Raw genomic sequence first — 21142 nt, forward strand, 5'->3', positions numbered from 1 at the left:
CTTTTCCTATTTCAGTCCACAATCAAAAACTACTTCCTATTTCTCAGCCTCCTGATAAAAACTCAATTCATATTAATGCACATTTCTCTCTGTTTAGACTGCGCGGTAATGATCTGGAAGATTCCAGAGTGAGAATCGTGTGTACAGCTCTGAAGAATCCAGACTGTGAAATAGAGAGACTGGAGTAAGTACCTGAGTGAGAGACTATTTACAAAAACTGGATGTCTGACATTGTGTATTATCGTCATCATCAGGAATACTGCTAGCTGTAATATACATTATGGGTAACTGTATTAGTAGAGACAGTGATATCAGGTAGAGAAAATGGACATGGGGAAGAATGTAAAAAAAGAGAACATTGCATTTGTTGGTGGTTATAGGAACACGTGATATTCCAGAATAGACCACACTGTTGTTATATCTGCATCAAAATACAGTTGCAGACGACTGTGAAGTGTTAACAAGGTGAATCTCTGGCTCACTGTCAATTTTATCATGTTTCAGTAATTGGTTTCTATCCCTGAGATCTTGTTTTCTTGTGCTATTATCTTCATCTTGCTTCATTAACGACCGAACCTGCTCCTCCAGTGCCCCTCTCATCTATTCCTCACCCACTCCTGCTCACATATCCTAGAGTAGTCCAGCATCCCTGGTGCATTTTTTAAAAAAAAGTTATTATGCATCCAGAAAAACAGTATCAGTCCAGAACTGCCCTTCATGGAGCCTGACATTTATCATAGACATAGCTGAAATGGGGAAATTCGGCATCCTGCTCTACAGTTAGGCGACTGGAGGTCCTACTGAATCATGTTATCCTGAAGGGGGCCCTTTTCTTCTGCCAGAACTGACAGAGTAGGCCACAACACCAGACCCTGTGAGCCTGGTCTGAGGATGCCACCTGGAACAGTATGGTCTCAGCCGCCTGGAAGAAAGCCCTGCACTGTAGGAGGAAGGAAAATGATTTTCTCTAAACCACCCACAGTAAATTACAGAATCTACTCTCTGCTACCTCATGCTCACTCTGTCTCTGCTGCTGCATGTACCTCACACCCGTCCTGGTACATACTGTTCCATCTTCCCTTACTCACCCAATTCTCCCCCTCCCCACATCCTTAACCCTGCATGGTCTCTGTGCTGACTACTCAGAAGGCCACACCACATTTTTCCCACCATCGCTAGCTGTAACAGCTGTATCACCCACTATCATTTCCCTTAATCTATCCCTTTTCCTATTTCAGCAGAAAATTGCCCACAATAAGGCAGAGAGAGTCAAGACAGATGGTGGGCTGCCCAATGTTCAGCTCCTTCTCCCTTATGAGGAGAGGATCCTGACTGACCACCCCAAGCGGCTGTCTGACAGTGTCCCAGCTCCTGGACTGGTATCAGAGGCTGCCCTTGATTCTCCTATGACTGTGTACAGTTGGCGCAAACATTTCCTTGCTTTACTTCTGCTCTAAACAACAGGGCAGTCAGTAGTATTGTAAGCTTGGTATCTTTGCTTAAAGGGGGAAAGTGCTTAAAGGCAAGGCAAAGCAAAGATGCTGTGAGCATCTGGACAGCACGCAGTCACTGAGCCCAAGAGGTAAGCTGGTCTGATCCATCAGCTTGGTCTGTGTCACTGAGCACAAAATGTCTTTACAGCAGCATTGTAATGCAGTGCTGACTTTGTCCATTTGAAGTGCACCCAGCTCCAGCTGCACAAAAACCACATTAGGGAACTGAAGCTGGATGAGTTTTGGATCATTCGGGAGATGGGGGGATTATTAAGAGAAGTTGGGAGGTAGTCACACCTCAGGTACAAGAAAAAGGCAGATGGGTTACTGTCAGAAGACAGAAAGGGACCTGGCAGACAGTGTAGGGAACCCCTGTAGCCATTCCCTTCAATAACAAGTCGGATATTGTTGGGGAGGATGACTTACCGGGGTAAACCATGGGATACAGGTCTCTGGCACGGTGTCTGTCCCTGTTGCTCAGACGGGAAGGTGGAAGAAGAGTAGAGCATTAGTCATTGGGGACTCCTAGTTAGGGGGACAGACAGGAGGTTCTGTAGGAATCAGAGAGACTCACAGTTGGTGGGCTGCCTCCCATGTGCTGGGGGAGGGGGAGCATCCCCAAGTCGTGGTCTACATAGAAAGGAAAAGGGATGGGCATTTAAGGCAGAAATTCATAGAGCGAGGGTGGAGGTTTAGAGCTAGAACAAAGAGTTGTTATCTCTGGTTTGTTGCCCTTGCCATGTGCCAGCAAGGCCAGGAATAGGGACAAAGAGGAGTTGAACACGGCCACAGGGATGGTGCAGGAGACTGTATTTTGGATACCTGGATAATTGGGGCTCATTCTGGGGCAGCTGGGACCTCTACAAACAGGATGGTCTACACCTGAACCGGAGGGATACCAATATCCTTTGTGGAAATTTGCTAATGCCCTTTGAGAGGGTTTAAGCTAATTCAGCCGTGGGATGGGAACCTAAATTGTAGCTCCAGTGTCCAGGAGATTGAGAGTAGTGTGGTCACAAAAATGGTTTCAAGGTCACAAGTTTGCACCGACGAGCAGGAAGGTGATTTGCAGTATATCTATTTCAACGCCAGGAGCATCCGGAATAAGGTGGGTGAACTTGCAGCATAGCTTGGTACCTGGGGCTTCGATGTTGTGCCATTTCAGAGACATGGATAGAACAGAGATTGGAATGGCTGTTGCAGGTTCTGGGGTTTAGATGTTTCAGTAAGAACAAAGAAGATGGGGAGGTGAGGCATGTTAGACAAGGACAGTATTATGGTTGCAGAAAGGATGTTTGAGGACTCATCTACTGAGGTGGTATGGGCTGAGGTTCGATACAGGAAAGGAGAGGTCACCTTGTTGGGAGTTTTCTATTGGCCTCCGAATAGTTCAAGATGTAGAGGAAAGGAAATCAAAGATGATTCTGGATAGGAGTGAGAGTAACAGGGTAGTCATTATGGCATATTTAGTTTTCCAAATATTGGCAAGAAATACTATACCTTGAGTAGTTCACATGAGTCAGTTTTTCTCCAATGTGTGAAGGAGGGTTCCCTGACTCAGTATGAAGATAGGCCAACAAAAGGTGAGGCTACATTGGATTTAGTACTGGGGAATGAACCTGGCCAGGTGTCAGACTTAGATGAACACTTTAGTGATAATGACCACAATTAAGTTATGTTTACTTTAGCGATGGAAAGGGATAGGTAATACCACAAGAGTTTTAACAGGGAGGGAAAGGCAATTATGATGCGATTAGGCAAGATTTAGGACACGTAGGATGGGGAAGGAAAGTGTGGGGAATGGGAGAGTTGAAATGTGGAGCTTATTCAAGGACCAGCTACTGCATGTCCTTGATAATTATGTACCTGTCAGACAGGGAGGAAGTGGTCGAGTGAAGGAGCCATGATTTACTAAATAACTTGAATCTGTTATCAAGAGGAGGAAGAAAGCTTATGTTAGGATGAGACGTGAAGGCTCAGTTAGGGCACTTGACAGTTACAAGCTTACCAGGAAAGACCTAAAGAGAGAACTAAGAAGAGCCAGGAGGAGACATGAGAAGTTGTTGGCAGATAGGATCAAGGAAACCTATAAAGCTTTCTCTAGGTATATTCGGAATAAAAGAATGACAAGAGTAAGATTAGGGCCAATCAAGGACAGTAGTGGGAAGTTGTACATGGAGTCCGAGGAGATAGGAGAACTAAATGAATATTTTTTTGTTGGTTTTCATACTGGAAAAAGACAATATTGTTGAGGAGAATACTGAGGTACAGGCTACTAGACTAGATGGGATTGAGGTTCACAAGGAGGTGTTAGCAATTCTGGAAAATATGAAAATAGATAAGTCCCCTGGGCCATACAGGATTTATCTTAGGATTCTCTGGGAAGCCAGGGAGGAGATTGCAGAGCCTTTGGCTTTGATCTTTGTCATCATTGTCTACAGTAATAGTGCCAGAAGACTGGAGGATAGCAAATGCTGTCCCCTTGTTCAAGAAGGGGAGTAGTGACACTCCTGGTAATTATAAACCAATGAGCCTTACTTCAGTTGTGGGTAAAGTGTTGGAAAATGCTATAAGAGGTAGAGTTTATAATCATCTAGAGAGGAATAAGTTGATTAGGGATAGTCAACACGATTTTGTGAAGGTTAGGTTGTGCCTTACGTACCTTATTGAGTTCGTTGAGATGGTGACTAACAAGGTGGATGAGGATAAAGTAGTTAGTGTGATGTGTATGGATTTCAGTAAGGCATTTGAAAAGGTTCACCATGGTAGGGTATTGCACAAAGTACAGAGGCATGGGATTGAGGGTGGTTTTGCGGTTTGGATCAGAAATTGGTGAGCTGAAAGAAGACAGAGGGTGATGGTTGATGGGAATGGGTTAGTGAATTTGTGGATGACACTGAGATCAGTGGAGTTGTGGACAGTGCGGAAGGATGTTGCAGGTTACAAGGAGACATAATGCTGGGTTGAGAGGTGGCAAATGAAGTTTAATGTGGAAAAGCGTCAGGTGATTCACTTTGGAAGGAGCAACAGGAATAAAGAGTACAGTGCTAATGGTAAGATTCTTGGTAGTGTAGATGAGCAGAGAGGTTTCTGTGTCCATGTGCATAGATCCCTGAAAGTTGCCACCCAGGTTGATAGGGTTGTTAAGAAGTCATACTTTTTGCTTTTATTGGGAGAGGGATTGAGTTTCGGAGCCATGAGGTCACATTGCAGCTGTACAAAACTTTGGTTCAGCAGCACTTGTAGTATTGCGTACAGTTCTGGTCACCATATTATGGAAGGATGTGGAAGCTTTGGAAAGGGTTCAGAGGCGATCTACTCGGATGTTGCCTGGTATGGAGGGAAGGTCTTGTGAGGAAAAGCTGAGGAACATGAGGCTGTTTTCATTAGAGAGAAGAAGGCTGAGAGGTGACTTAATTAAGACATATAAGATAATCAGAGGGTTAGATAAGGTGGACAGTGAGAGCCATTTTTCCTGGGATTGTGATGGCTAGCATGAGGGGAAGTAGCTTTAAATTGAGGGGTGATAGATATAGGAGAGATGTCAGAGGTAGTTCCTTTACTCAGAGAGTAGTAGAGGCGTGGTATGCTCTGCCTGCAACAGTAGTAGACTTGCCAACTTTACGGGCATTTAAATGATCATTGGATAAACATATGGATGAAAATGGAATAGTGTAGGATAGATAGGCTTCAGATTGGTTCCACAGTTTGGTGCAACATTGAGGGCCGAAGGGCCTACTGCCCTGCACTGTTCTATGATGGTCTCTGGTGCACCACATCCTTGTGCAGTCCAGGCCATTAGAAAAGCTTTTGTACCTTAGCCTGAGTCTTCCGTACACCGAGATGACCTGCTACAGGTAATTCATGTACGACCCAGAACACTTCCTGTCTTTATGCTACCGGCAAAACAATCTGGTGTACTTCTGCCCATTTCTCCTCTGCACTAACCTGCCGTGGTCTCCATTTTCATCTTTGGATTCTATCTTTAAGATAATGACCCTCAGGAGTATCCTCTGCCTCCTTTTCTGAGTATGCATCAACATGTTTCTCTTTTATTGTCTCGTCTTTCTGTTGCAAGTCCCTTAGCCTTTCAGGACTACACACTTCTGTCTGACCCTCTGACTGTACAGGTTCTTCCTGCACCATTACATTAAACAGGGGGTCCACTAACTGAACCTCAACTCCTTCATCTGTCTCTTTAGTTTTTGTCTTGTGCTGTGACTTTGACAGTGGGATCTGGTTACTAGCAGTCTGGGAAAATATCTGGGTTTTTTTAAACTCCTCAGTTCCCATGTCTTCTTTGGGCTTTTCTGCAACAAGGGGTGCTGCTCCTACCTTGGATGCTGCTAAATCATTCCCAAGAACTGAATTCCTGGAACTGACACTCTTGTCAATTACTCCTATGGATACTTCCCCAGTCTTGGGTTGGCACTGCAACCTGATCTTACATAGGGGAATGTTGTATTTCTGTCCATCTATCCCACAAATTACACTCTCTTGGCTAACACGGCAGACGGTGTGCAAATACGTTCATTGGGTTTTGAGAAGATTTGTAGCTCAGGTTGAGGTTCTGGATGTAGGTTTGCTCACTGAGCTGGAAAGTTTGTTTTCAGACGTTTCATCACCATACTAGGTAACATCATCAGTGAGCCTCCAGATGAAGCATAGGTGGTATGGCCTGCTTTCTATTTGTGTTTAGGTTTCCTTGGGTTGGTGACATCATTTCTTGTGGTAACATCATTCCATGTTCTTTTTCTCAGGAGGTGGTAAATGGGATCCAAGTCAATGTGTTTGTTGATAGCATTCTGGTTGGAATGCCATGCTCCTAGGAATTCTCGTGTGTGTCTCTCTGTTTGGCTTGTCCTCGGATGGATGTGTTGTCCCAGCCGAAGGGTGTCCTTCCTCATCCATGTGTAAGGATACTAGTGAGAGGTGGGGGTGGAGGGAGGGTGGGGGTTCATGTCTTTTTGTGGCCAGTTGATGTTCATGTATCCTGGTGGCTAGTTTTCTGCCTGTTTGTCCAATGTAGTGTTTGTTACAGTTCTTGCATGGTATTTTGTAAATGACATTAGTGTTAAGTGTCTGTATCTGGTCTCTCAAGTTCATTAGCTGTTGTTTTAGTGTGTTGATGAGTTTGTGGGCTACCATGATGCCAAGTGGCCTTTGATGTAGGGGAGGGTGGCAAGGGTTTCTGGATGTGTTTTGTCTGCTTGTTAGGGTTTGTTGCTGAGAAATCAGTGGACTGTGTTCATTGGTACCCGTTCTTTTTGAACACTGTATAGGTGATTTTCCTCTGCTTTGCATAGTTCCTCTGTGCTGCAGTGTGTTGTTGAAATAATGTTTTAATACAACTCCATTTGTGGGTGTTGGGATGATTGCTTCTGTAGTCCAGTATTTGGTCCATGTGTGTTGTTTTCCTGTAGATGCTGGTTTGAAGCTCCCCATTGGCTTTTTGCTCTACTGTGACATCTAGGAATGGCAGTTTGTAGTTTTTTTCCTCTTCTTTAGTGAATGTTATGCCAGTAAGGGTATAATTGATGTTCTTGAAGGTTTCCTCTAATTTGTTTTGTTTAATGATGACAAAGGATTCATCCACATAGCGAACCCAAAGTTGGGGTTGGATGGTTGGCAGATCTGTTTGTTTGAGTCTTTGCAATACTGTCTTTGCTAAGAACTCTGATATTGGAGATCCCATGGATGTTCTGTTGGTTTGTCTGTAGGTTTTAATGTTAAAGGTGAAGTGGGTGGTAAGGCATAGGTCTACTGTCCTTTCCACGATGAAGTTGGTGGTGTTTGGTGCATGTGTCTTTGGTACTTCCAATAGCATAGTCAGTGTTCCTTGGCCACGTTGATGTTGGTAGATGTGAACAGGGCTGTTACATCAAAGGAGACCATTGTTTCACCCTTTTCGATCTTGGTGCCTTTGGTCTTCAGGAATTCTTGGATGGAGTGGCGTGAGTCGTCTTCTCAGTGTTTAGTCTTTGGTGTAGCTCCTTGGCCAATGTGTGCAGGAGGGTTTCCTGACACAATATGTAGACAGGCCAACAAGAGGTGAGGCCATACTGGATTTGGTTCTGGGTAACGAACCAGGCCAGGTGTTAGAATTAGAGGTAGGTGAGCACTTTGGGGATAGTGACCACAATTCGGTGACTTTTACTCTAGTGATGGAGAGGGATAAGTGTGCACTGCAGGGCAAGAGTTATAGCTGGGGGCAGGGAAATTATGATGCGGTGAGGCATGACTTAGGATGCGTGGCTTGGAAAAGTAGGCTTCAAGGCAAGGGCGTAATTGATATGTGGAACTTGTTCAAGGAGCAACTATATAGTGTTCTTGATAAGTATGTGCCCATCAGGCAGGGAGGAAAGGGTCGTGTGAGGGAGCCATGGTTTAATAAGGAATTGGAATCCCTTGTTAAATGGAAGAGGGCGGCCTATGTAAAGATGAGGCGTGAAGGTTCAATTGGGGCTATTGAGAGTTATAAGGTAGCCAGGAAGGACCTGAAGAGAGAGCTAAGAGCAGCAAGGAGGGGACATGAAAGGTCCTTAGTTGGTAGGATTAGGGAAAACCCTAAGGCTTTCTATAGGTATGTCAGGAATAAAAGAATGACTAGGGTAGGAATAGGTCCAGTCAAGGATAGTAGTGGGAAGTTGCGTGTGGAGGCTGAAGAGATTGGGGAGACACTGAATGAATACTTTTCGTCAGTATTCACTCAGGAACAGGACATTGTTGCTGATGTGAATACTGAGTCACAATTAAGTAGAATGAATGGCTTTGAGGTATGTAGGGAAGAGGTGTTGGAAATTCTGGAAAGGGTGAAAATAGATACGTTCTCTGGGCCTGATGGCATTTATCCTAGGATTCTCTGGGAAGCAAGGGAGGAGATTGCAGAGCCATTGGCCTTGATTTTTATGTCCTCGTTGTCTACAGGAGTAGTGCCAGAAGACTGGAGGCGAGCAAATGTGGTTCCCTTGTTCAAGAAGGGGAGTAGGGATAACCCTAGTAACTATAGGCCGGTGAGTCTCACATCTGTTGTGGGCAAAGTCTTAGAGAGAATTGTAAGGGATAGGATTTATGAACATCTGGATAGGAATAATGTGATCAAGGATAGTCAGCATGGTTTTGTGAAGGGCAGGTCATGCCTCACAAACCTTATTGAATTCTTTGAGAAGGTGACTAAGGAGGTGGACGAGGGTAAAGCGGTAGATGTGGTGTATATGGATTTTAATAAGGCGTTTGATAAGGTTCCCCATGGTAGACTACTGCAAAAAATACGGAGGTATGGCATTGAGGGAGAGTTGGAGGTTTGGATTAGGAGTTGGCTGGCTGGAAGAAGACAGAGGGTAGTAGTTGATGGTAAAGGTTCATCTTGGAGTGCCGTTACTAGCGGTGTTCCGCAAGGATCTGTTTTGGGACCATTGCTGTTTGTCATTTTTATAAATGACCTGGAAGAGGGGTTAGAAGGTTGGGTGAGCAAGTTTGCGGATGATACGAAAGTCGGAGGAGTCGTTGACAGTGAGGAAGGATGTGGCAGGTTACAGCGGGATATAGACAAGCTGCAGAACTGGGCAGAAAGGTGGCAAATGGAGTTCAATGTCGCTAAGTGTGAGGTGATTCACTTTGGTAAGAGTAACAAAAAGATGGGGTACTGGGCTAATGGTCGGATACTTGGTAGTGTGGATGAGCAGAGGGATCTTGGTGTCCATGTACACAGATCTTTGAAAGTTGCCACCCAGGTAAATAGTGCGGTGAAGAAGGCATATGGCGTACTGGCTTTTATTGGTAGAGAAATTGAGTTCCGGAGTCCTGAGATATATACTATAGGAAGGATGTGGAGGCACTGGAACGGGTGCAGAGGAGGTTTACCAGGATGTTGCCTAGTATGGGAGGAAGATCGTATGAGGAAAGGCTGAGGCACTTGGGGTTGTTTTCATTGGAGAAAAGAAGGTTTAGGGGTGACTTGATAGAGGTGTACAAGATGATTAGGGGTTTAGATAGGGTTGACCGTGAGAACCTTTTTCCACGTATGGAGTCAGCTATTACAAGGGGGCATAGCTTTAAATTAAGGGGTGGTAGGTATAGGACAGATGTTAGGGGTAGGTTCTTTACCCAGCGAGTCGTGAGTTCATGGAATGCCCTGCCAGTAGCAGTGGTGGACTCTCCCTCTTTATGGGCATTTAAGCGGGCATTGGATAGGCATATGGAGGATAGTGGGCTAGTGTAGGTTAGGTGGGCTTGGATCGGCGCAACATCGAGGGCCAAAGGGCCTGTACTGCGCTGTATTCTTCTATGTTCTATGTTCATGTCTTGCTTTTGGAGATTGATTAGATTCTGTATCTCTCAAAATGATAACTGCTTTCCCTTGTCTTTACCCACAGAGGCGCATTCTTTATCGAGATCCGGCACTAACTCCATAGCCAGTCCCTGCCGAGGCTGTGCACTCTCCTGCAGCTCCTCGACTTTTCTTGGGTCTCCTTTACTACTTTCACTAATGCCACTGGCTTAGCTCCTTTTACCACGTCTTTTCCCACAGTGCCTTTCTTCAACAGCCAGCACTGTGTCTTTACATGTCCCACCTTTTGGCAGTGAAAACACCTTTTCCCATTACCCTCCTTAAACCACCAGCACTGAAATGTTTTGTGTCCCACTCCATTACAGTGAAAACACCCAAGTCTTTTAACTCCTGTCCACACTCTTGGGGTTCTTTTATCACCTGTGATAAACTGTTACCAGTGTACTCTACTCTACTCTATGTTTGGCATGTAGGATCTCCCCCTCTCCCAATATCTATCCCTCACAGGATGAAGTTCTTGCCGGAAGCTAAATTTTGCCGCATGTACCAATATTCATGTGCCACCTCTGCTGCTGTTCTCACTTCTTGAACTTTCTGTTCTTCCACATGAATTCTTATCATCCCTGGAAGTGAGTTTTTAAACTGCTTCAGCAGAAGAATCTCTTGTAGTGCCTCAGGTATCTTTAAGTCCCGCACCCATCTATCAAAATTACTATGTTTAAGTCTTTCAACTCAACTTGGTTCCTTCTTTATGTTTCTGAACCGCTGTCTATACGCTTCTGGTACCAATTCATAAGTACTCAAAATAGCCTGTTTGATATCTTCATAATTGGTTGACTCCTCAGATGACAGCGCTGCCAATACCTCACTAGTTCAGCTCACCGGCTTAGTCTGAACTAGCATTACTCACAAGTCCTCTGACCACTCCATCTGCCTAGCCAATTCTTCAAATGAAATAAAGAAGGTTTCTACATCTTTCTGATCAAATTGTGGCAGTGTTTTAACATTTTTGTATATATCACTATCTTCTGTCTTCATCTCCGTCCTGTTAACTTGACTTTCCTGACTAAGTCGTAAGTTCTGAGGTTCAAATTCTCTCTCCTATTCTCTTTCATTTCTCTCTATCTCTCTCTCTTTGCTCAGCTAAGAGCCTTCTATCTCTTTTTATTTTTCCTCTCTGTCTTTGTTTATCTTCTAACTCATGGTGGCTCAGTGGTTAACACTGATGCCTCACAGCACCAGGATCCCAGGTTCAATTCCAGCCTCAGGTCTGTGTGGAGTTTGCACATTCTCCCCTTGACGTGCGTGGTTTTCCTCCGGGTGCTCCGGTTTCCCCCCACAGTCCAAAGATGTGCAGGTTAGGGGAATTGGGAGTGGTAAATTGCCCATAGTGAGAGGTGCATAGTCAGAGGGAAGTGGGTCTGAGTGGGTTACTCTTCGGAGGGTCAGTGTGGACTTGTTGGGCCGAAGGGCCTGTTTCCACACTAGTAATTGTAATTTAGGTTTTTCTAACTCTACTGCATTTGTCTGTTTCTCTGACACACCTAAGTGCTTGACCAACTCCTTTACTATTTCAGCTTTACTTTTGTCTTGGTTAAACCCAATTCTAACCTCTTTGCTAATTCTAAAGCAATGATCTTTTTCTGTCCTTCTAAAGATTCTTGGCAAATTTGGGAATCTTCTTCAGACCCCAGAACCTCTTTAGCAATCTTAAGAGCCACTTTTAATTTAACCAACCACAAGTAACCAAAATTATATAAATTGTCTCACCTATGTTTTTTTTAAAAAGATCTAGGACACTAATCGGCAAGTGTTTAAATCTGCTGGGATCTTTCATACCCCAAATCTGTTTAAGTTTGTCCTAATCTCAGACTGGATCTGTCTAAACCTGTCAAAATCTCGGACCTGAGTTCCCAAACTGTTACATCACAGCGGTATGCTTCTGCTAATTAAAGTGAACACCCAGAAAAGCTCACCTTGCCTCCTAATCAGCTAAAATATGAGTGACAGAGAAGTCCCAAATTCTACTATTTTAAAAAAAAACAATTTATTCTTTAACTCCAAAAGTGAACTCTAAAAAACAACTGTCTACAACTCTAAGCCTCCTTTCCCTTAAATGTTTATCTGCTTCCCATTCTATAATATTATACTCTTCCCATAAAACCCTTATTAAAATTCACTGGGACTGCTAGTCAGTCACATGACAGGTACCTGGAAGCTCTGTGCAAACAGCTTTTACTCTCTCTTACTGCGCATGCCTTCAACTTCATAACAATACTGAGCACATACCACGCACTGACATAGCAAAGCAGTGTTTTCCCAGTCTTTGCCACCACAAGTATATGCCCTTCCTCCTCAATGTGCCTGTCCTCCATGACTTGTCAGTGCCTTCTTGCTATTCCTTGCTTTTCCCAATTTTTTCTTTCCTCCTCTTCCATATCCCTTTTTAAAATCGACTGTTTGCACTTGCTTAAATGTGATTCTGCTGCTGTCATTTGTTGCTTGGGGCCTTTTGAGTCTGCTTGCTTTGTGCCACATTTGCCCATCAGTTCCCTAACAGACAGAGTCTGTTCCCTTCTGATTGTGCTTTAATCATTATGGCTCCAGCCTCTTGTGGTCCTCTGGCAGATTCTTCTAACTCCTTAATTATAGTCTCACGTTCTAGATGTATCTACCCACCCTCCCCCCAACTCCATGTTACCTTACAATCATGTAACTACCCAAGAGCACACTGACTGTCTGTTAGTATCTGATGAGTGTTGTAGCATATTGAAAACAAAATCAAAATGTAGGGTAGAGGTCATTACACTCAGTGTCATTTCTTCTGTCCACCACACTTGAAGATGTGATGATTATTGTCTCTGTCTCTCTGGTAGCAGCAACACCAAATCACTCCACTCTCAAACAGAAACTATTTCTAATTCTTAATTCCTGGCATTAAGACTGCCAATCTGTCTTATTCATGAGTCCTAGAGAGCCTTCAAGAATATTGTAAGAATACTTCTTTGGATTGTAAAACACCAATCAAACATTTCTATTTGATTCCAGGCACAAACATTACTTGAATGTTCCTTCTTTACATTTGAGTACTTTGGTTTCCCAAAAGAAACTTATTAATTTCTGTAAGCATTTCATATTTCAAAATGTTTCTAATTTCAATTTCTTTTAAAATAAAATTGTTTTCAGGGATTCATCTGTTTTTCTTTCTATTCTCCATCCCAGGCTGCATTGTGGGAATGGAGAACAATGAGAAATGCCTTGCTTCAAACAGTAGCCAGTCCACCAATGAGGTCATAGCTTCCTTTTTAGCACCAACAAATCTTTTTCATGTTTTAAAATTCACCTTCCAATTTCTCTCCAGGCGGCAATTATTTCACCTGCCTGTGCGGTCTTAGTTTCCGAGGGAAAAACACTGACTGCAGATGCTGGAAACCAGAGTCTAGATTAGAATGATGCTGGAAAAGCACAGCGGTTCAGGCAGCATCCGCGGAGCAGGAAAATCTACCTTTCTGGCAAAAGCCCTTCATCAGGAATACAGGCAGAGAGCCTGAAGGGTGGAGAGATAAATGAGAGGAGGGTGGGGGTGGGGATGGGGAGAAAGTAGCATAGAGTACAGTGGGTGAGGAAATGACCTGGGAGTTGCAGTGGGAGAGGGACTCCCTGAGATTCTTGTAGAGAGAGGAGGAAAACTTCTTCAAGGCAGGCATCCTTGCAAGATTCCTAACCTATTTTGGCCTCACTCATCTGCTTGCAACTCCTGAAGGATCTGCCCTCTATCTTTGGATTTTTGTCTGTCCCACTCAGTTACTTACTTGGTTCCATCCTGACCTGGCCTATCCTGAATTTACATTATGTTCTTTGGGTCTCGTCCCTAACTCTTTGGTGCAGCTTTCTACCATGACCACTGGTGGTAAATGAAAACATACTTGTCTCAATGCAGTGATGGTTCTGGTGATGTGGCCTGAGATCCTCCTGACTCAGCAAATTGGTAGGAAACTCAGGTGACAGATATATGATCATTTTATTTTCATACATTCGCAAGGAGAGCTAGTCTTATTGCTGAGGTGTAAAACCAGCATTATAGACATCGACGAGCTTCATTCTAATATTGCAATCTTACTTATTGTAGTTCTCATTTTCATCATCCATGTGTATTATGTAATCTCCTGCCCCCATTTACACAGTCACTGTCTATATTTTGCCCAAGGCATATGCTATCCTGCTGACAGTGCAACGTCTGCACACCATGCTTGTCTTTTTACCTCTGTGGTTACCATTTGCTTTGACTATTACTGACAATATGATTGAAAAGTAGCCCTTAACTAGCTATAACTCCTTTGGATGAGAAAGGAGCACAGAAAAGGCGACACAGGAAAGCACCCTTTTGTGCATAGACTGCATTACTCATTAAATATGTTTACCATCAGGCTTCCTGCCTGTATTAGGGCAGCTTTGTTGCTGGAGGCAGTGCCTCTCCAGAAAAGCCATTATTGAACAGCGAGATATGATGGAGGATAATTGGAGCCTTCTGGGAAGTGGCGAATGCCTCATGCCAATTGATATTACCAGTCACTGTGGCACTGAATTTCCAGAGCTCAGTTTAATTCCAAAGATCTTGTGCAGATGTTTGTTGTAATTCTCAGTCTGTGGATCTTCGTGACATCAGTGTTTTCTTTAAGAACACCAGCCAATACAAGTGATTCAACACCAGTTCAGTCAGTTAGGCTGTAGGGCTCAGGGGCTTCATTAGATTACTACAGGTGCAGGGATGGAGGTGTTGCTGGCTGGACCAGCACTAGTTGCCCTTGAGAAGGGGGTGATGAGCTTCTGCCTTGACCTTCTACCATGCCCTATAGGTAGATCCACAATGCTATTACAGAGGGAATTCCAGGATTTTGACCCAGTGACCCTGTGAGAATGGCGATATATTTCCAAATCAGGATGGTAAATGTCTTGGAGGGGAACTTGCAGGTAATGGGGCGTTCCCAAGTATCTGCTGCCCTTGTCCTTCTAGATGGAAGTGGTCATAGATGTGGAAGGTGCTGTCCACGTATCTTTTGCAAATTTCTGCCGTGTATCTTATCAATAATATAAACTGACGCTATAAAGTGTTAGAGGTCACACGACATCAGGTTATAGTCCAGCAGGCTTATTTGAAATCACAAGCTTTCAAAGCGCTGCTTCTTCATTACTTCATCTGATGAAGGAGCAACATTCCAAAAGCTTGTGATTTCAAATAAGACACTTAGACTATAATCTTGTGTCGTGTGACTTCAGATCTTGTTGATAGGGGAGGGAGTACACATTTGTGCAGGTGGTGCTATATATAAAGAGTTGCAAATGGTGCTGAACATTGTGAAGTCATCGGCGAATGTCCCCATTTCTGACCTTGTGACGGAAGGGAGGTCATTGATGAAGCAGCTGAAGAGGGTTGGGCCAAGGGCACCTCTCTGAGGAACTCCTGCAGAGATAAGCTGGAGCTGAGATGACTGACCTTCAGTCATCTTCCATCTTCCTGTTCACCAGATAGTACTGCTACTAGCGGAGATCCCCAATCACTCTCGCTGTGTTCAGGCTCCATGGTGCTCCATTCAGTCAAATGCGATCTTAATGCTGAGGGCTGTCACTTTCACTTCACCTCTGGAATTGGGCTGTTTTGTCCATGTTTGAGCCAAGGCTGTAATGAGATCATGAGCTGAGTGGCCCTGGCAGAACCCAAACTGGGTGTCACTGAGCGGGTTATTGCTGATCAGGGCTCGTACTAGTGATGTCATCAATAGTGCTATCACTAGTAGATTGGAGTGTAGATTGAAGTGATGAGGGTTTTTTCTGCTTTATACATACAAGGTTATACTTGGGCAATTTTCCTTGAGCTGGGTTAGGTTCCAACATTGTAACTATATTGGAACAGATTGGTGAGGCATACAACAAGTTCTGGAGTATACCTCTTCAGAACTATTGTCGGCATACTGTAAGGGCCCATAGCTTTTGCTATTTACTATTGACTGCATGCATGTATCCATCTGACAGCTTTCACAGAGCATACAGCAGCCTTCTTCAGTAGGAATTATTTTCAGTCTCAAATGAGAACTCAACTGTGACCACCATCAACAAATCCTTCATGACTGTGCAAACCCCCACAATACCTACAAATTGTGGCAATTCTTGATGCTTGACTTTTTTCAGCATCTCTCTTTGCCATTAAGCCTTGGTACTGGATGACAGGAGTTGGTAGTTTAATAGAAATATCACTGAACTAGCCCAAAGCATGTCCATCATTTACGAGGCTCCAGACAGGAGGATGATGGATTGCTGCTCACGTGTCTGGATCAGTGTTGGTCCAACAACACTTACAGCTCAACCTCTTCCAGGGAACAAAGGAATCCACTCACTCCATCACCATAGCACTCTGCTAGCTTTGTGAACTGTATGGAAGATGCATGCTTAACTCATCAGCATTTCGTCCAGTCGGGACATTGATATCTCGCAAATCCTTTACACCCTGGAAGATTAAATGCAAACAGATGAAGGCAGCATGATCTGCAAGTTCCCTCCAAGCTACACACCATCCTGGCGTGGACCCATATCACTGCTCCCTTGCTGTCACTGGATCAAAATTCAAAGTTTGTGAGAAGATTTGTAGCTCGGGTGCTCGTTGCTGTGGTTCTGTTCGCCGAGCTGGAAGTTTTTGTTGCAAACGTTTTGTCCCCTGTCTAGGTGACATCCTCAGTGCTTGGGAGTCTTCTGTGAAGCGCTTCTGTGGTGTTTCCTCCGGCATTTATAGTGGCCTGTCCCTGCCGCTTCTGGTTGTCAGTTTCAGCTGTCCGCTGTAGTGGCCGGTATATTGGGTCCAGGTCGATGTGTTTGTTGATGGAGTTTGTGGATGAGTGCCATGCTTCTAGGAATTCCCTGGCTGTCATACTACCAGCAGACAAAGGCAGAATGACGGTCATCCTGGACAAAGCAGAGTACATCCAAAAAGCACAACAACTACTTGCAGATACCAACACCTACCAAAAGAGGGAGTTTGACCCCACCCCACTGCTCAGCAATAGGATAAACAACACACTGAGGAATCTACAGAAAAACGGACAGATAACCAGGTCTGACCAACAGAGAATGAAACCTGAAAGCAACAACACCCCCAGATTCTATGGACTACCTAAAGTGCACAAACCAGACATCCCACTCAGACCCATAGTATCACTACCAGGGACACCATCACACAAACTGGCTAAAGAACTACAGCAGAAACTGAAACACCTGACCAGCGGATCCAGACAATCGATACAATCAACACAGGAATTCTTGGACATCACCAGAAATACACACATAGAAAAGAACGAAACCATGATCTCATTCGACGTAACGGCACTGTTCACCTCTATTGACAAAGCCCTAGCCAGAGAAACAATAGCCAACCTGCTGAACAGACATAACAGACAACAGGATGTTGAACCCATCAACAAAGTCGGCATACTTAAACTACTGGACCTGTGCCTCACAACACACTTCACATTGAACACCAGATATACGAACAAATCAACGGAACACCCATGGGCTCACCGATCTCGGGACTCATAGCAGAAGCAGTAATGCAAAGGTTACAACAAACAGTCTTACCACAAATTCAACCCAAACTCTGGGTCAGATATGTGGATGACACCTTTGTAATCATTAAAAACACGGAAATAGAGAAAACACACCGGATCATCAACTCCACACTCACAGGAATCCGATTCACGAGAGAGGAAGAAAAGGACAACCAACTCCCATTCCTAGACATGATGGTACAAAGAACACCAAACGGAGAATTCACCACCAAGATATACAGGAAAGCCACACACAGAGACCTAGTCCTGAACTATGAAAGCAACCACCCCAATACACACAAACGAAGTTGCATTAAGACACTATTCAAAAGGGCCACAACACACTGCAGCACACCAGAACTACAAAAAGAGGAAGAGGAACACCTATACAAGATATTTGCCAAAAACGGATATCCTCGCAATTTCATCAACAGATGCCTAAGGGAAAGACAACGGAACGAGGACATGCCGCAACCCAAAGGACTAGCCACACTACCATACATCAAGAACATCTCTGAAATGACAGCCAGACTACTGCGACCACTAGGACTTATAACAGCACACAAACCAACAGCCACACTCAGACAACAACTCACCAGAATGAAGGACCCGATACCCAGCATGAGCAAAACTAATGTAGTGTACAAAATCCCATGCAAGGACTGCACAAAATACTATATAGGACAAACAGGAAGACAGCTAACGATCCGCATCCACGAACATCAATAGCCATGAAACGACACGACCAGCTATCCCCAGTAGCCACACACGCAGATGACAAGCAACATGAATTTGACTGGGACAACACTACCATTATAGGGCAAGCGAAACAAAGAACCGCCAGGGAATTCCTAGAAGCATGGCACTCATCCACAAACTCCATCAACAAACACATCGACCTGGACCCAATATACCGGCCACTACAGCGGACAGCTGAAACTGACAACCGGAAGCGGCAGGGACAGGCCACTATAAATGCCGGAGGAAACACCACAGAAGCGCTTCACAGGAGGCTCCCAAGCACTGAGGATGTCACCTAGACAGGGGACGAAACGTTTGCAACAAAAACTTCCAGCTCGGCGAACAGAACCACAGCACTGGATCAAAATTCTAGTACTTCCTTATGAACAGCATCGTGGATGTATATACACCAGATGGGCAGCAGCAAGTCAAGGTAGCTCACAAATACACACTCGAGGACAATTAGGATGGGCAACAAATGCCAGAGACGCATAAAAGAATAAGCAAAAGCAAGCTATACTCCTGCGAAGGGTACTTGAGCTACTTGTGGAACGCATGCAGAGGAGTGATACACCCAGCAAAAGTCCTGTGTGCTGTGGTATGTGTAACTTGGAACCACAGTGGGGAGAAGTTTTTTCAGTGAGGAAAACCCTGAGTTCTTTCCCTTCTGAACAATCAGGAGTGAGAGTCCATGTTAACTAGAGACAATATAATTAGGAGCCCCAGGGATCACAGACAAGGCAATGTCAGATGTGTGCAAGTGAGGCTCGAGATTCTGTCGTGCAGGTGGATTTCAACTGAGGCTGACCCTTTTATCCATTAGATGTAGAAAAAGATTTTCTCCCTTTGTTAGCCCTAGTGCTGTTATTTGAATGTCTTTGCTGTCTTGTGGACTCACGACAATATGAATTACAGTAACTAGAAACGTTTTGTCATTTGGCACTTTCTTTCTCATTCTCACTGTTTGCAGGAGCGAATGAACTCTTGAAGAAACAGTGGTGTGCAAAAGTGAAGGGAATTTTTGTCATATGTTCTCTCAGAATTAATTTTAAAAGGCCTATACAGCAAGGTGACATCTAATAAGAGTTTAATCATGTGAAATCTAAAGGCTTCAAGGTCATCAAGAGTGGATTTACCCTCAGTTCTCATTTTATTCTCTCTGATTCCTAGACTGGGTTATAATGGCCTCACAGATTCTTGTGCCGAGGATCTTGCCTCTGCTCTCAGCACAAAGCAGTCGTTGACACATTTGGATCTGATGTCAAACTCCTTCACAGATGAATCCGCCCCCTTTCTCTTCCACCTCATACAGACCTGCAACAGTCTCCAGGAGATTGTGTGAGTATTGATGTTAATTTTTAATATAATGAAGCCTGAGTAGGATTCATTAAATATTAGGCTTAAAACTTAGATCAGAATTATGAAAATATGAACTCCAGTGAAATGAAGTGAGAAAGCGTCATATTTATAACACTAAATATACGCAGTATTTTAAACACCAGTTCTGTGAATAACAAATTCTAAAAACAATGCAACTAATTTAGAAGATTGATCTGAAGCTGCATTGATCATAATGACAACTGATGTGTCATTAGAAATAATACACTGGTTCTTGACCAAAAATGGAAAGTGCTTTAGGTTGTGAAATTCGTAAGATGACTTTTTCAAGTCTAATTCTTCAAATGCATCTCGGTTCAGTAAAAAGAACCTGCTGTTTTAAAAGAAGCTCAAAATCATCCATTATCCACGACATAGGATCTTGCCCATGGGGGACAGTCTCTGATAAAATTCTCAGTGTTAAACAACAGGATTTTTTGACAGTCCCCTCCCATACATGAGCATCTGTGGAGTGTTGGGGTCTCCTAGAAAGATCACAAGAACTGCACCCACTGGCAATAAACATGCAGAGTGTTGAGTGCTGAACAAAGTGACAAACTCCCCTTCCCAACAAACCAAAAGAACTGATATTTCAACAATGTAATGACAGAATAAAATTTCTTCCTTGCATGAAATTTGCAGAATAGATTTTATAGCAGCAGTTAGTATAGTTTAATGATATTAAAATAGGATGAAGATTAAAATGATGTTGATTATAACTCACTACTTTGTCATTTACCAGTCTGGAAAATTGTGTCATTGTCATAAATTTCCAGACTTAGAAACACCCGAAATGAGAGAAGTTTTATTTAACTTGGCAGGACCGGTTACTGAGCTTCTGTAGATTAAATCTGATTATTATGATGTGAACAGAAAAAGTTGAATTATTTTTACCATTCCCTTCTGTTTGTAACAAAAACGGTTTCAGTTTATTTTCCTTTTGGAATTAGGCCATGCTATCTCCCCCAAAAACCCATGTTTGTGAAGTTCAATTTTTAAGTAACTGCCAAAATCACACTGATGAAAACAAAAAGCTTGATTTAGCAACAGATGATAGGAGCATAAATGAGAACAAATGCTTATGCAAGCACGTACACTTACAAACAGATACAAGAAAGCAGAAAGAGAAAAGGAGGAAACAAATTTAAAAATAGGTATTACTTTAATCAATGCTGACATCTTATTTCTTTTAATATGTATTTGAGTCCAGTAATTGGATGTCAAAGGAATGTTTGCATTTACCTAATGAATTACAGTTGAAGATGCAGCAATAAAATTATTTTGTGGGTTATTAGTTTACTTTGCAGATGATATGAGGGATATCAGAACTAAACCTTTTGAGAAATTGATGTTGCTGTATAATTTTGCTAATTACAACTCTAACACTGTTATTGAACTCCCCGTATACACAAACGTACAGACAAATACACATAGAATAAAAGAAATGGTGTTACGGATGGAGGGCAAAAAGAAACATGAAGATAAAGCAATAGCCACTCTCCATTGAGTTCACTGAGATGTATTTACTTGCCAGGACTTGCTGTTCTTCGGTCACCTTTCTCTCATTGAAGGAGACACAGAGTTTATGATTTGTGAAGCAGTCAGTTTCTGACTTATTAATTAAAAACAGCACCTTACAACAAATGGTG

General features: G+C 43.4%; 1 protein-coding gene across 1 annotated transcript in view; it reads left to right on the forward strand.

Moving 5' to 3' along the window:
• LOC122542350 (NACHT, LRR and PYD domains-containing protein 3-like) overlaps window positions 1-21142 on the forward strand; it is a 93168-nt gene that overhangs the window by 34103 nt on the left and 37923 nt on the right. The window contains exons 7-8 of the mRNA XM_043680040.2: window positions 98-184; window positions 19287-19454. Coding sequence (XP_043535975.1) covers window positions 98-184; window positions 19287-19454 — 255 coding nt within the window. The remainder of the gene's footprint in view (window positions 1-97; window positions 185-19286; window positions 19455-21142) is intronic.

This window comes from Chiloscyllium plagiosum, unplaced genomic scaffold (assembly GCF_037043375.1).
Source record: "Chiloscyllium plagiosum isolate Xiang-an unplaced genomic scaffold, Cpla_swu_hap1 HiC_scaffold_33, whole genome shotgun sequence".
NCBI lineage: Eukaryota > Metazoa > Chordata > Chondrichthyes > Orectolobiformes > Hemiscylliidae > Chiloscyllium > Chiloscyllium plagiosum.